Source organism: Herpailurus yagouaroundi, unplaced genomic scaffold (genome assembly GCF_014898765.1).
Source record: "Herpailurus yagouaroundi ecotype Mexico unplaced genomic scaffold, PumYag 67641, whole genome shotgun sequence".
NCBI classification, from domain to species: domain Eukaryota; kingdom Metazoa; phylum Chordata; class Mammalia; order Carnivora; family Felidae; genus Herpailurus; species Herpailurus yagouaroundi.
Window position 1 is genome coordinate 7170681 of NW_024420442.1, and position 12533 is coordinate 7183213.

The following is a 12533-nucleotide window of genomic DNA, read 5'->3' on the forward strand; positions in this document are numbered from 1 at the left end:
GCCTCCCCTTCCCAGCCAGGCATCTCAAAAAAGTGATCTATTTTCACTTTCTCCATTTCCTCACCTCCCACTCTACCACTGCAATCCTATTCCAATTAATTAGCACTCCACCAAAGGCATTCCTATCAGAGTCACGAATGCTGTCAAGCCAAATGGCTTCTTAAAAAAAAAAAACAGCTTATTTTATGTGACCTCTAAAGCAGCAGCTGGCATTAACCATTCCCTTCCTTTTGAAAAGCTTGTTTCCCTTGGCTTTTTCACGGCACACGTTCCTGGTTTTACTCCTACTTGTCAGGTGTTTCCCTCTCAGTCTCCTTTGTGGCCTCCTATCCATTCCTCAGCCTTCTCTTGAGTATTAATATCCTTGGAGTTTGGTCTTAAGCCTTCTCTTCTTTTGATGCCATGGGCGCCCCCCCCCCCCGGAAGACCCCATCCATTGCCCCATTTGTTGTTCCCATGTGTGGACTGATAATCCCAAGTCTAACCTCCTTTTCAGGCCTTGAGCTTTAGACCTATTTCCAGTTGCCTGCAAGACAACTGCAAGACTTGGCACCTCAAAGCCACCATGTCCTGAACTGAGCCCATCATTCAACCCTCACCCCCAACCCTGCTTCTCCTCTTCCTGGATTCCTTATCTCAGAGAACAGTGCCATCATACCTGTACTTCCTTAATCCTGCAATTAAGTCCAGTCAACGAGTTCTTTGCTTTTGGCACCAATGCTTCACTGACCCCTCCAGGTTCTTAACCCATACCGCTGATACTTTAGGCGTGGCCATTGTCATTGCTTGCCTGTGTAACCTGCATAAAGCTGAGCATCTTCACGTTCAGTGTCATCAGAGTTGTAACCCAAAGAAACATCATCTATGCATCCCAAAAATGCTGGAAAGCAATTTAATTTGTACAGAAGTCTTTTGACAAGGTGCTAGTCATTTATATATATCTTTTGTCTCCATCACACCTTCAACAGCCTCTTAAGTGGTCTCCTTGCCTGTAACACTGTTTCCCTCCACTTAGTTCTCTATGCAATAGCTAGAGAGATCTTTAAAAAAATTTTTTTCGTGTTTATTTTTGAGAGAGAGAAAGAGAGAGAGAGAGAGAGAGAGAGAGTGCAAGTGGGGGAGGGGCAGAGAGAGAGGGAGACACAGAATCTGAAGCAAGCTCCGAGCTGTCAGCACAGAGACCCACGAGGGGCTCGAACTCACGAACCTCGAGATCTTGACCTGAGCCAAAATCGGAAGCTTAAATGACTGAGCCAGCCTCCCCATCTACTCCCCCAAATGACTGTTTTTCTAAAGCTGAAGCTGTATAAGGAAAAAGGAAGGGAGGGCATGAGGGAAACTGAGGCTTGGAATGAAATACCATAGGGGAAATGTGATTCTGCATCCTGGTTACCAGGGCTCCTTCTCACTGGGCTGCGCTCTACATCCCCACCTGAAAGGGACGAGGTAGCTTTTTATTGTGGCAATTATGGCTAGCAAATGGCATGTGAAAAAGAACCCTTCTCATGGTGATGAGGAGCATATGTTTGCTCTATTTAGACAAAGAATTCTCTTTCGAGCATAACTTTTCCACACAGAAACAGATAAGTTGTTTAGACTTGACTGATTGCAATACTAAGTGTCCTATTTTAAGCTAAAAATATCCCACAAGTGAATCATATACGTGCATCTTCTCTTTCGTCCCCCTCCTCCATGGAAACACATTCACACCCTTCCTTTCTGCCATAAATAATGCTCCTTTTCCTTGCCTTCCACAGGATTTTGCATCATGGAAAGTTAGGTTGCTCGACGACTCGACAGCCTGATCCACTCAAATCTCTCTTAAGAATGGTTCATTCATGGGGTCAGTTTTCCAGGCCTTTCCAGGGCCTTTTCAGGCCCATTTTATTTTTGTAGTGGACTATATCTGATTACTTTCTGCATTTCTGAGGCGAGGGAGGGGCACATAGAGAAGAAGAAATCCCCCAAATAGGCACATTTTTAGTGTTTTATAGAGATGTGTATGTTTGGAGGATGGAGACGGGAAGAGATCACAGAGCTAACGACTAAAGCAAGGTTTCCAGATGATGCTTTACTTGCCTTGTGGTGCTAGGTTCCAGGGGTACAAAGCACAAAGCTACATGAATGCCCTAACCCTGGCAGATATCGCCGGCTGCCTCCCCAGCAGCGATCCTTCATCCCTTGCCAAGAGAAGCCTGGTTTTCATTTAAGAATTACGCAGCAATATGCTTAGGGAAGGGAACCCAATTCCAGAGGGTTTGAGTCCATTTTGGAGATCCCATTTCCCCTTTGCCAGTGTCCGGTGAAGGCAAGGGCACATGATTCGATTCCTGGCATCTTTCTTACCTCTGATCATCTCACTATGTGAATTCATGAGACCTTACAGTTTAAACTATTTTTATTTTTTTTTAGATTTTTTTAAAAAATGTTTATTTTATTTTTGTTTTTGAGAGAGAGAGAGAGAGAGAGAATGAGAGAATGAGTGGGGAAGTCGGACGCTCAATCGACTGAGCCACCCAGGTGCCCCAAACTATTTTTATTTTTATTTTTTTAGAGAGAGAGAGTGGGTGAGAGAGACAGAGTGAGAAGAATAGCGTGCACACCCATGGGGGAGGAGCAGAGAGACAGGGAGAGAGAGAATCCCAAGCAGGCTCAGCACTATCAGGGTAGAGCCCAATGCAGGGCTCGAACCCACCAACCGTGAGATCATGACCTGAAGCGAGATCAAGAGTGGGATGCTTAACCGACAGAGCCACCCAGGTGCCCCTGGACTATTTTTAGATACGTGTTTCATTATTTGCAGTCAAAATCACCCTCTCCGATACACTCACTAACCAATCCTAAAACTCTCAACATCTACTCTAATTCATTTGAAAAGATTAATAATCTACTTCATCGGAGTCTCAGGTTCATGGACTGTTAGAGCTCAAAAGTCCCTTTGAGGGCTGTCTAGTCTATTTCTCTCACACTGCAGACTGAGGAAGACACCCAGAGGATGCCGGAACTGTGCTGTATGCTCTATAATCTCTCTGTATGTCCAATCCTGATTGTGTACAACTGTGGTAAAATCAGAATTTTTGACTCAGATGAAAGTTACACTGAATTTTCCCTTTTGTTCTGACAAAAAGCTTTCCTAAATAAATGTAAAGTAGATCTCAGAGGGAATGTTGCCTCTACTTAAAACTTTCAAATGCCTTAAATACAGCTGTTTACATAACAAGTCATGCTTGTATATGCATTACAAAAGATTCCTTTTTAAACAATTTTTAATGTATTTATTTTTGAAAGAGTGAGACAGTGTGAGTGGGGGAGGGTCAGAGAGAGAGTGGGAGACACAGAGTCCGAAGCAGACTCCAGGCTCACGAACCGCGAGACCATAATAAGGCACCTGGGTGGCTCAGTCGGTTGAGCCTCCGACTTCGGCTCAGGTCATGATCTCACAGTTCATGAGTTCAAGCCCGGCATCGGGCTCTGTGCTGACAGCTCGGAGCCTGGAGCCTGCTTCGGATTCTGCGTCTCCCTCTCTCTCTCTGCCCCTCCCTCACTCACGCTTTGTCTCTCACTGTCTCTGAAAAATGAATAAACCTTAAAGAAAATTAAGAAAGATTTCTACAGACCTCAGTAGTCAGTGCTTTTCCAAATGTGCGTTACTGCATTATTTAAAAATAATAAAATTATGTAACTTGGAAAAGACTGACCTTTACCCTCCAATTGATTCAAATTTGAGAGCCTTTATTCTTTTTTTTTTTTTTTTTAATTTTTTTTTCAACATTTACTTATTTTGGGGACAGAGAGAGACAGAGCATGAACGGGGGAGGGGCAGAGAGAGAGGGAGACACAGAATCGGAAACAGGCTCCAGGCTCTGAGCCATCAGCCCATCAGCGGGGCTCAAACTCACGGACCGCGAGATCGTGACCTGGCTGAAGTCGGATGCTCAACCGACTGTGCCACCCAGGCGCCCCGAGAGCCTTTATTCTTATTCTTTTCTTTATTCTTATTCTTACGCCAACATTCCCCCGGGTAGTACTCCCAAGTGAGTTTATCTGAGGTGGAAAAAAGTAACACGTGGAAAGAGAAACTTCTGCTATCTGATGTTATAACAGATACACCAGGCTTCCTTTCTACCTAATTTCTGTATGAGAAAATTGTTATCCATTTCCATGATGCCAAATGGCGATAACGCTTGGAAACCAGCGGTGCCTACCTGAGTGACGTCCATTCCTGAGTCACAGCTCAGTGGCTGTGTGGAAGTCAGACCGTTTGAGCCGATTACAGTTGTGACCACAGCATTGTCATCAATTCTCCGAATCATGGTCCCATCCACAAAGTAAATGAATCCATGCCTATCAACCGTGATGCCTGGTGGGAAGAAGCAAATGAGCATTAGTAGTCTAGTGGGCCACATTTGCACCAAGATCAGTATTTTGAAAGAAGCCATAGAAACGGAAGAGCATTTTAAAGACATATGGATTCAATTTTGCTCAGCACAGCCAGGACAGTAATGGGAGAGGTTTGTTCAGACACACATTCACTTCTTTGTGTATTGAGAAGAAATGATAAAACGTAACGGGGAAATAAAGCCAGGTCTAACCATTTTGTGTTGTGTAGTTTTACATTTCTGCCCCCTAATACTTGCTTACCCCCACAAACAGAAAAAAAAATCCCCTTTAAGATAAGTGGGAAGAGACCGGGGAGGCAGCATATATTACACTTCTTTTAGCGTGCAGATGCATAGGCCACCGCTTATTTTCATGGTTGCATTAGAAATAAGTGACTTGGAAGGTATTAAAGTTATTTTCATCAATTCACACTCAGCTCACAGAGAGTCTGTAATAATTCTGATAAGCTGGACTGTGTTTTTTTCTCTATATTATCTGTTAAGAGTTTGGAAAGCAAAATTATGGTGTCACAAAGGGAATGGTCAAACTTCTAGAAAAAATGAAAGCCGATAAAATTCTCACGGTAGTTTTTACACGTTGTGTTAATTACAGCCTGGTGTTTTGGAAAATATATAATAGTGGGTAGGAGGCTTGGGTTCTAATACTGATACATCACTTACAACTCCTATGTGACTTCGGTTGTCATTTGTCTCTCCAAATTTTAACCTCCTCTTTGGTAAAGTATGGAAAAGATAATCTGCTTGTGATATTGTGATTTATAATAGGAAATACGTATTTGGCCTTCTTCCCAGTTTGTAACACAGAGCTGCTAAAACTTTGCAAATTTCTAAAGTGGCGAGAGAGACAAAGGTGTCTTTTATTACGCTAACGAGGGGACGTTTGGACTGCATCTGAAGATGGGTTGGTTGCCAGGAGAACCATTCATGAATAGAGGGTTGGTACTTTGAGTCCCACCCCCAGACCTCTGGGGAGGGGAGAGGGGCTGGGGACTGAGGTCGGTCTCCAATAGTCAATGATTTAATCAACCACACCTATGTAATAAATAAAGCCTCTATTAAAAACCCAAAAGTTCAGGCTTTGCAGAGTTTCTAGGTTGGTGAACACATGGAGATTTGAGGAGAGTGGTGTGCCTGGAGAGGGCACGGAGGCTCCACACCCTTTCGCACACACCTTGCCCTATGCGTCTCTTCCATCTTGGCTGTTCCTGAGTTATATCCTTTTGTAATAAGCCGGTGATCCCGTAAGTGAAATGTTTCTCTGAGTTCTGTGAGCCCCTCTGGCTCATTAATTGAACCCAAGGAGGGGATCATTGGAACCTCCAATCTATAGCTGGTGACAACCTGGACTTTCGGTTGGCATCTGAAGAGGGTGTGTACGTTGTGGGGGCAGTTTTGTGGGCCTGAGCCCCTCACCTGTGGGAGTGGACTTTCTCTGGGTGGATAGTGTCAGAATTGAGTGAAACTGTAGGATACTCAGCTGGTATCCGAGAACTGCTCTGCTGGTGGTGTCGGGGGACCCCCCCCCTCCCAACACTGGAAGTTGGTCTCAGAACGTTGATTACTGCCTTACCTAAGCAAAGGTGAGCAACTGTCTTAGTTTGGGATTGAGGCAGGGTTCAGTTTTAAAACTGGGACAGTCCTGGCCAAACTGGGATGAGTTGGTTACTCTTCGCCTAGGTTGTTATAAATATCATATGAAATAATACATTTAAAAAGTGTCAGACATATATAAAGAACATATGGTGTTCCTGCTTCCCTTGGTGCTTTTGACAGTGCTCTTGAAAATAACCACATGGCATTACTTTAACACTAGTCTACAATTTAGTCTTTTCTGATCTCTCCTTTATCCAGACCTTGTGGGACACAGAATGCATATTAAAGTTGGGAACATCTGTGACAACAAGCATGTCCTTTTAGTGTGTGTTCACGCACACACACACACATTCACACACCCGATCATTTTCCGGGCCAACAGTGAACTCACCTAAAGACAGTTTATAAACCCAACTTAATGAACTGCTTTCAGATGAACTAATTTGTTGGCAGGAGGTTAATGTTAGACTTGGCTTCATGGTGTACTTTGATTAATCCTGATGTTCCTCATGAAGTATTAATCCTTAGCATCTATAAAAGTTACAGATTCATTTTCACTTTCCCCGAATGCCTCTAAAGTCATGTATGTTTTTGGAGAGTTCTCCAAGGAAACCAGCATGTCCAAACAAGGGGAATTTCGTGTCAGTAAGTCCCCTTTTCAATTTTAGATGCATAAGGACCTTTCAGCAGGTTTCTAAAAGAGACTTTTAAGATTGAGCAGGTCAAAGGATGACACCACATGAACAGTTCTTCCATTTCCAGAACATGTGGACTAATGATGAACCAAGGCATACCTCTGCTTTTTATTTTTGTTTTTGTTTTGGCAAACTCAAAGCCTCCAATGCTTAGTGTTTGGTCTGCCCTGTGGCAGGCAGGCCTATGATTACCTTCTATGACCTCTGTATTAAATTATCAGTGAGTGTGAAATTTAAAATTTGGTTGTCATAAGAAGATGGGCTGAAAGATCATGACTCAAGTCTGGAGAGAGAAAGGCTGAGAGCAGTTCAGCTTGAAGTGTCTGAAATCATGAATTATTTACCAAACACATACTGAATGTCACTCTGCCAAGTTCTGTGAAGGCCAAGGGACAAAGAATCCAGGTGCACAGAAACTAAGAGCAATACCGTGGAAGTGTTGCTCCAACGAGAAGGCAGTAAATTTAGAGATTCTAACCCTTTGAAAGTTGGAACAGATTCACAAAAGGTATAGAGAAAGAAATGAATTCCTACAGGAACTAGTGTATTTGGGGAGCTCTTTATCTTGATGTGGACACCAGGGAGGACAGTTCTGTTCCTGTGACCACTACATTCCTCATCCTCATCAGAGGGTGAAGTTTGTGCTGATCCAGGGAGGATAATCCTGGACTTTACATGGTTTTCCACTTTTAGCTTTTGTTAACTTCTAAACTCTGTGAACCCCTTTCTCTCTGTTCATGTCAGCTGAGTTCCACAGATGAGGCTTATTAAATACTCACTAGTGGCCTTCGGGGCTTATTTGGCTGACTGTTTGTCGGATATTTTTCCATATATTTGTGCAGCCGTTTCTTTCATCATGGTCCAAATTCCAAAAGACTCCATTATCCTGGAGACTCTTTAATTAAATTTGATTGGGTTATATTTATGTGTGGAGTTGAAAAAGAAGTAGTAGGAAGGTCTTCGAGGAGCTGTGTGATAGATGCTTTACGAGTGCATCAGGGTACATTTTATATGTACATATTTTCATTTCTTCTCACTTTCCTTCCCCAACCAACACACACACACACACACACACACACACAGACACAGACACAGACACACACACGCAGAGATTCCCCAAACAACTAGTTTTAGAAACTCTTCACTGGTGAGGTTTAAGGGGCATTTAATTTTCACTGTGGTTAAAAACCAAACTGGAAATCCCAGGCAGGAAAAGGAATTATTTTTGCCATTACTTGGAAGGGGGTGGTCTCCCCTCCATAATGAGTATTGTTACAGCCCTGGGGTGTCAATGATGCAGTCAGCATGATCTATTACCATTTGTTAGGCTGAGTGGGAGAAGGTGGCACATGCCCAGTATATTTTAAGCTTTATTTTTTCAGAGATGGAGATGTGAATGATTTCGGAGCACATAAAGCCATCTGGGGCTAGCAAGATCTGCAGATTCAATTAACTTTCATATTTTGATATTGTTGTACCCAGATTTCCAAAATGTGGTACCTAATGTTGTGGGCAGAGTTCGTTCCAACGGCCACATCCATTGATGTGCTTACTGCCAGCATTTTCCTTACCACTGAAAACACAATGGAAGGCACAGTCTTTGTTTGGCTAAGAAAGGAATTAAACTGCATTGAGAGAACCACTTCCAGGGTTTAAAATTTTAACCACTATTCATTTCTACAGCAAGCAAAAAAAGATAGATCTTGGAGATTACCACAAGGTGAGGCAGTGGCTGGGAGTGGAGGCGGGAAGAGTACCACAGATAGCTTGAGTTCCCACCCCACCCGACCTCCAGCAAGGAAAACATCGGGCTCAGACACCCAGACAGCGTGTTTAGCTTGGAGCACATTTTTACATTTGTGAGAAAATAAATAAATCCTTGTAAATTAGTGCATATAATGAAAGCACTGACAGACCATAACCTGGAAGTGTGAATGGTGCTGTCTCCATTCATCAGCATTAAGCCCTAACAAGCTCTTTCTATGGAGGGACCTGCTCATAAATAAAGTGCATCTTGTAAAAAAATTATTCACAATGTCTTATGCAAAGTAGGGGACATTATATAATATCTGAACTGCAGGCTCTTTTCTCTGTGAAGCATAGCTCTGTATGAAACAGCTGCAAATTACAGGCGAAATTATTTGACTTCTTCCCTTGTCTTATTATCCTCCAATGAATAAATGCTATAATTCTTAAGAAGACAATTGCCTAAAGCTGGGGCAGCCTGGATAGTTACTAATAAATGTATCACCTGTTGGGGAAGAGGCACTGCTGATCAATACTGAAACAGCAGGGATTTCCTGATGTGAGGTCACGGGGAGCCCAGATGTGGAGGTTAATAGCTTGGAAATAGTAGCTAAAATCCCAAATTAGGTAACAGCAAAGATCAGAGTATTTGGCCGTGCAGAATGCCAATTTCAAACGTTGGCAGAAGGCATGTTTGTATTTAATTTATAAAAATTACAGCTGTTGAGGCCACCTACATTTTTATTATTTCTATCTTAAAAATGAATCTTCTTTTGAATATAAGCTATGGGAAGCAGTCATAAAATTCTCTCCATCTGCAGCCCTAGCAACCAGAAAACGGAAATACTAGTTTTTCCCCCTTGACACAATGTGCTCTTTAATTTTATGATACAGAGATAAATGGTTAAAATAAACTTCCAGGAAATGTCCTAAATGTAGTATGGTGTCAGCTCAATCTCCATTACTGAGAGTGCTGAATTGTCTGACACTAGCTGTTGATCACAAAGTGCCCTTTAAATCAAAGAGAGATTAAAATATTTTGCTTGTTTATGTGCAATTCAATTCTCTGAAAATTGGTATCATGTGTTGGTCTATATGAAAATCCTCCACCAGGCAGAAAAGTCCATTCTCCAACTGATCTGTCTATTGTCCACTTAATTACCCGCTAGAATCAGAAAGGGTCAAGTTACTTCTGCACAGTAAGCCTGTTAAGTTCTCTTGCTAGGTAGCCCTTAAATGGAGCTTCTAGAACTCTACAAATATCTGTGTGTCACTAGGGTTGAAGGAGGCTGAGCTTAATGACCAGCTGAGATGACTTCACTGTGTGGTTAACAATGAGAACAGGATTTCTTCAGTAAGAGACTCTAATAAACCCACTGTAATATTCCATGACTAGTGAATGGTGTGACTTAATCCGATATTGTTGAATAAAAAAGTTACAGTATATTCTATACAGTAAAGGTCAATTTCCAAAGAATTTAAGTACAAATTAAAAATGATAAGCATTCAAATGAATATTCTACTGACTGGAATGTCCTTTCTTTCATGACTTAGAAGGTACTTTAAAGGGCTTCAGAGATATCATAAGGAACAATAGATGTTTAGGCCAGTTAACCAAGGAATTCCGGCTGAAAGAAAGGCCAGTTTTGAGCATGTGTCTTCTCGTTGGCTCCTTCTGATTCTCTCAGAGTGTTGGCCAAGGCAGAGTGAATGAAAAGCTCTCCTACCTCCATCAGCCAGTATTTTTCTAAAAGTTTACTAGAGAAGCTCTTTCTCCTGATTTATTGATTCATTAGATTTATTTTGTGTCTATTACATGTCAGGTACAGTGCTAGGCACTAGGAGCACAGCAGAGTAATATAAAACAGAGCTCAGCACAGGTTGGGGAGATGAACAAATAACCAGGCAATCACAATGCCTTGGGATAAGCATTAGTTTCGAGCAAGTCCAGGATGCCACGGGAACAACCCTGGGGAACGGGCTGGGGAAATGAAGGTCACAAGTGATCTCTCAGAGTGACAGGTAAGCCAAACCTGAAAGACCACGTTGAATTCCTGATGAGCCCAGCGTGACATCCAGGGAAGCACCACTGAAAACCCATGAAGGCTGACTAGTATCACTAACTATAATAACCATTTTCATTTGCTGCGACTATGAGGCTATTTCAGGCATGGAGCTGGATTCTCTACAGACATTTTCTCATTTAATGCTCATAGCAGCTTTGTGGAGTAGGTATTACTATCATTTTTCAGATGAGGAAATAGAAGTTCAGAGGTTGAATGACTAATTCCAGATTACCTACCTAGAAAATGCTAGACTTAGCTCATCTGACTTCAATGCCCACAATCTCTCTCTTTTTAGTGTTTATTTTTGAGACAGAGTGTGAGTGGGGTAGGGGCAAAGAAAGGGAGACGCAGAATCCGAAGCAGGCTCCAGGCTCCCAGCTGTCAGCCCAGAGCCCGACACGGGGCTCAAATCCCCGAAACGCAAGATCGTGACCTGAGCCGAAGTTGGACGCTTAACCGACTGAGCCACTCAGTCGCCCCTCAGTGTCCAGTCTCTTAATCTCCATCCCATGTAGCCTAAATGCGGCTACCAATCACTTTACCACAGGAGTGGTGTAAAAACTGGTTTCAGGAACTTCATGAAATAGTCTGCAAAGTGCTTTGTGTATGGGGAGATTTTGTCACGGGGAGATGGTCCATTGCTTTAGTTACATTGTCAAAGTGACTAATGAGCCCTCTCAAAAGATTAAGAATTCTTGTATTCCTGTAGATCTCTTGGATTTCTTCAGGATTATCCTTCAAAGATATTCTGTGGCTTCATCCCCACAAAGGTGATGAGTTTTGGGGCGCCTGAGTGGCTCAGTTGGTTAAGTGGCCAACTTCGGCTAAGGTCATGATCTCACAGTTTGTGAGTTCAAGCCCCGCGCCAGGCTCTGTGCTGACAGCTCGAAGCCTGGAGCCTGCTTTGGATTTTGTGTCTCCCTCTCTATCTCTGCCCCTCCCCTGATTGCACTCTGTGTCTCTCTCTCTCAAAAATAAACATGAAAAAAAATTTAAACAAAAAAAGGTGGTGAGTTTTGAGAAAATACTCAGAGTTTCTATATGATGGGGATTTCGGTAACTGGACTATTGCCTTATGACCTATCACATAAAAAGGAGGCCCCGGGGCACCTGGGTGGCTCAGTCGGTTAAGCGTCTGACTTCGGCTCAGGTCATGATCTCGTTGTTCCTGAGTTCGAGCCCTGTGTCGGGCTCTGTGCTGACTGCTTAGAGCCTGGAGCCTGCTTTGGATTCTGTGTCTCCCTCTCTCTCTTCCCCTCCCCGCCTCTCAAAAATAAACATTAAAACATTTTTTTAAAAAAGAGGCCCCAGATACAGGGGTCACAAACTCCTATGTTGTTAAGGTCTGGGCAGGTGACATCAATCTGTAGGTTAGTGCCAGGTGAGGTTCTAGGGAAAGCTGAGGTTAACAAGAGAGAGCACATGCCACCTAAATGCATTCGATCTTTTTTTTTTTTTTTTTTTAATAAATTGAGTGTGGCCAAATGAATTATATTTTTGAACTGGATTCATCCTCAAGTTGCCAATTTATGATGCTTGCTACAGGACAATCAGGAGGAATATTTTGTCAGTGAAGAGGCTGCTGTGAACAGAGAAGATCCATGAACTTGGAGTAAATCTAATAACCAGTGTAGCACTGCTGTTTAAAGTTGTGTCTTGCTACAGAGATTTCTCATATATTCCCAGCCCCCAGAGAAGCACAGCCTCCCCCACTATCAATATCCCCCACCAGGGAGGTACATTTGTTACAACTGATGAACCTACACTGACACGACATTATCACCCAAAGTCAACAGTTTACATTGGACCTCATTCTTGGTGTTGGACATTGTATTAGTCTGGACAAATGTATACCGACATGTATCTACCATTAGAGTAACATGCAGGGTAGTTTCAACATATGAAGATTCTGCACAATTTTTCTGTGAACAAAACTACTCAAAAAATAAAGTCTATTAAAAAATTATGCTTTGGAGAAGCACTGTAAAACCAAAGATAATCAAATGTAATTGTAATTCTCATCACGGGAAAAT

The 12533-nt window shown here is 42.6% G+C and overlaps 1 protein-coding gene across 4 annotated transcripts in view; it reads right to left on the reverse strand.

Annotated features, from left to right (window-relative positions):
- Positions 1–12533, reverse strand: part of TENM1 (teneurin transmembrane protein 1) — a 796361-nt gene that overhangs the window by 67332 nt on the left and 716496 nt on the right. For all 4 annotated transcript variants that reach the window (XM_040467962.1, XM_040467961.1, XM_040467964.1 and 1 more), the window contains one exon: positions 4206–4360. In XM_040467962.1, coding sequence (XP_040323896.1) covers positions 4206–4360 — 155 coding nt within the window. The remainder of the gene's footprint in view (positions 1–4205; positions 4361–12533) is intronic.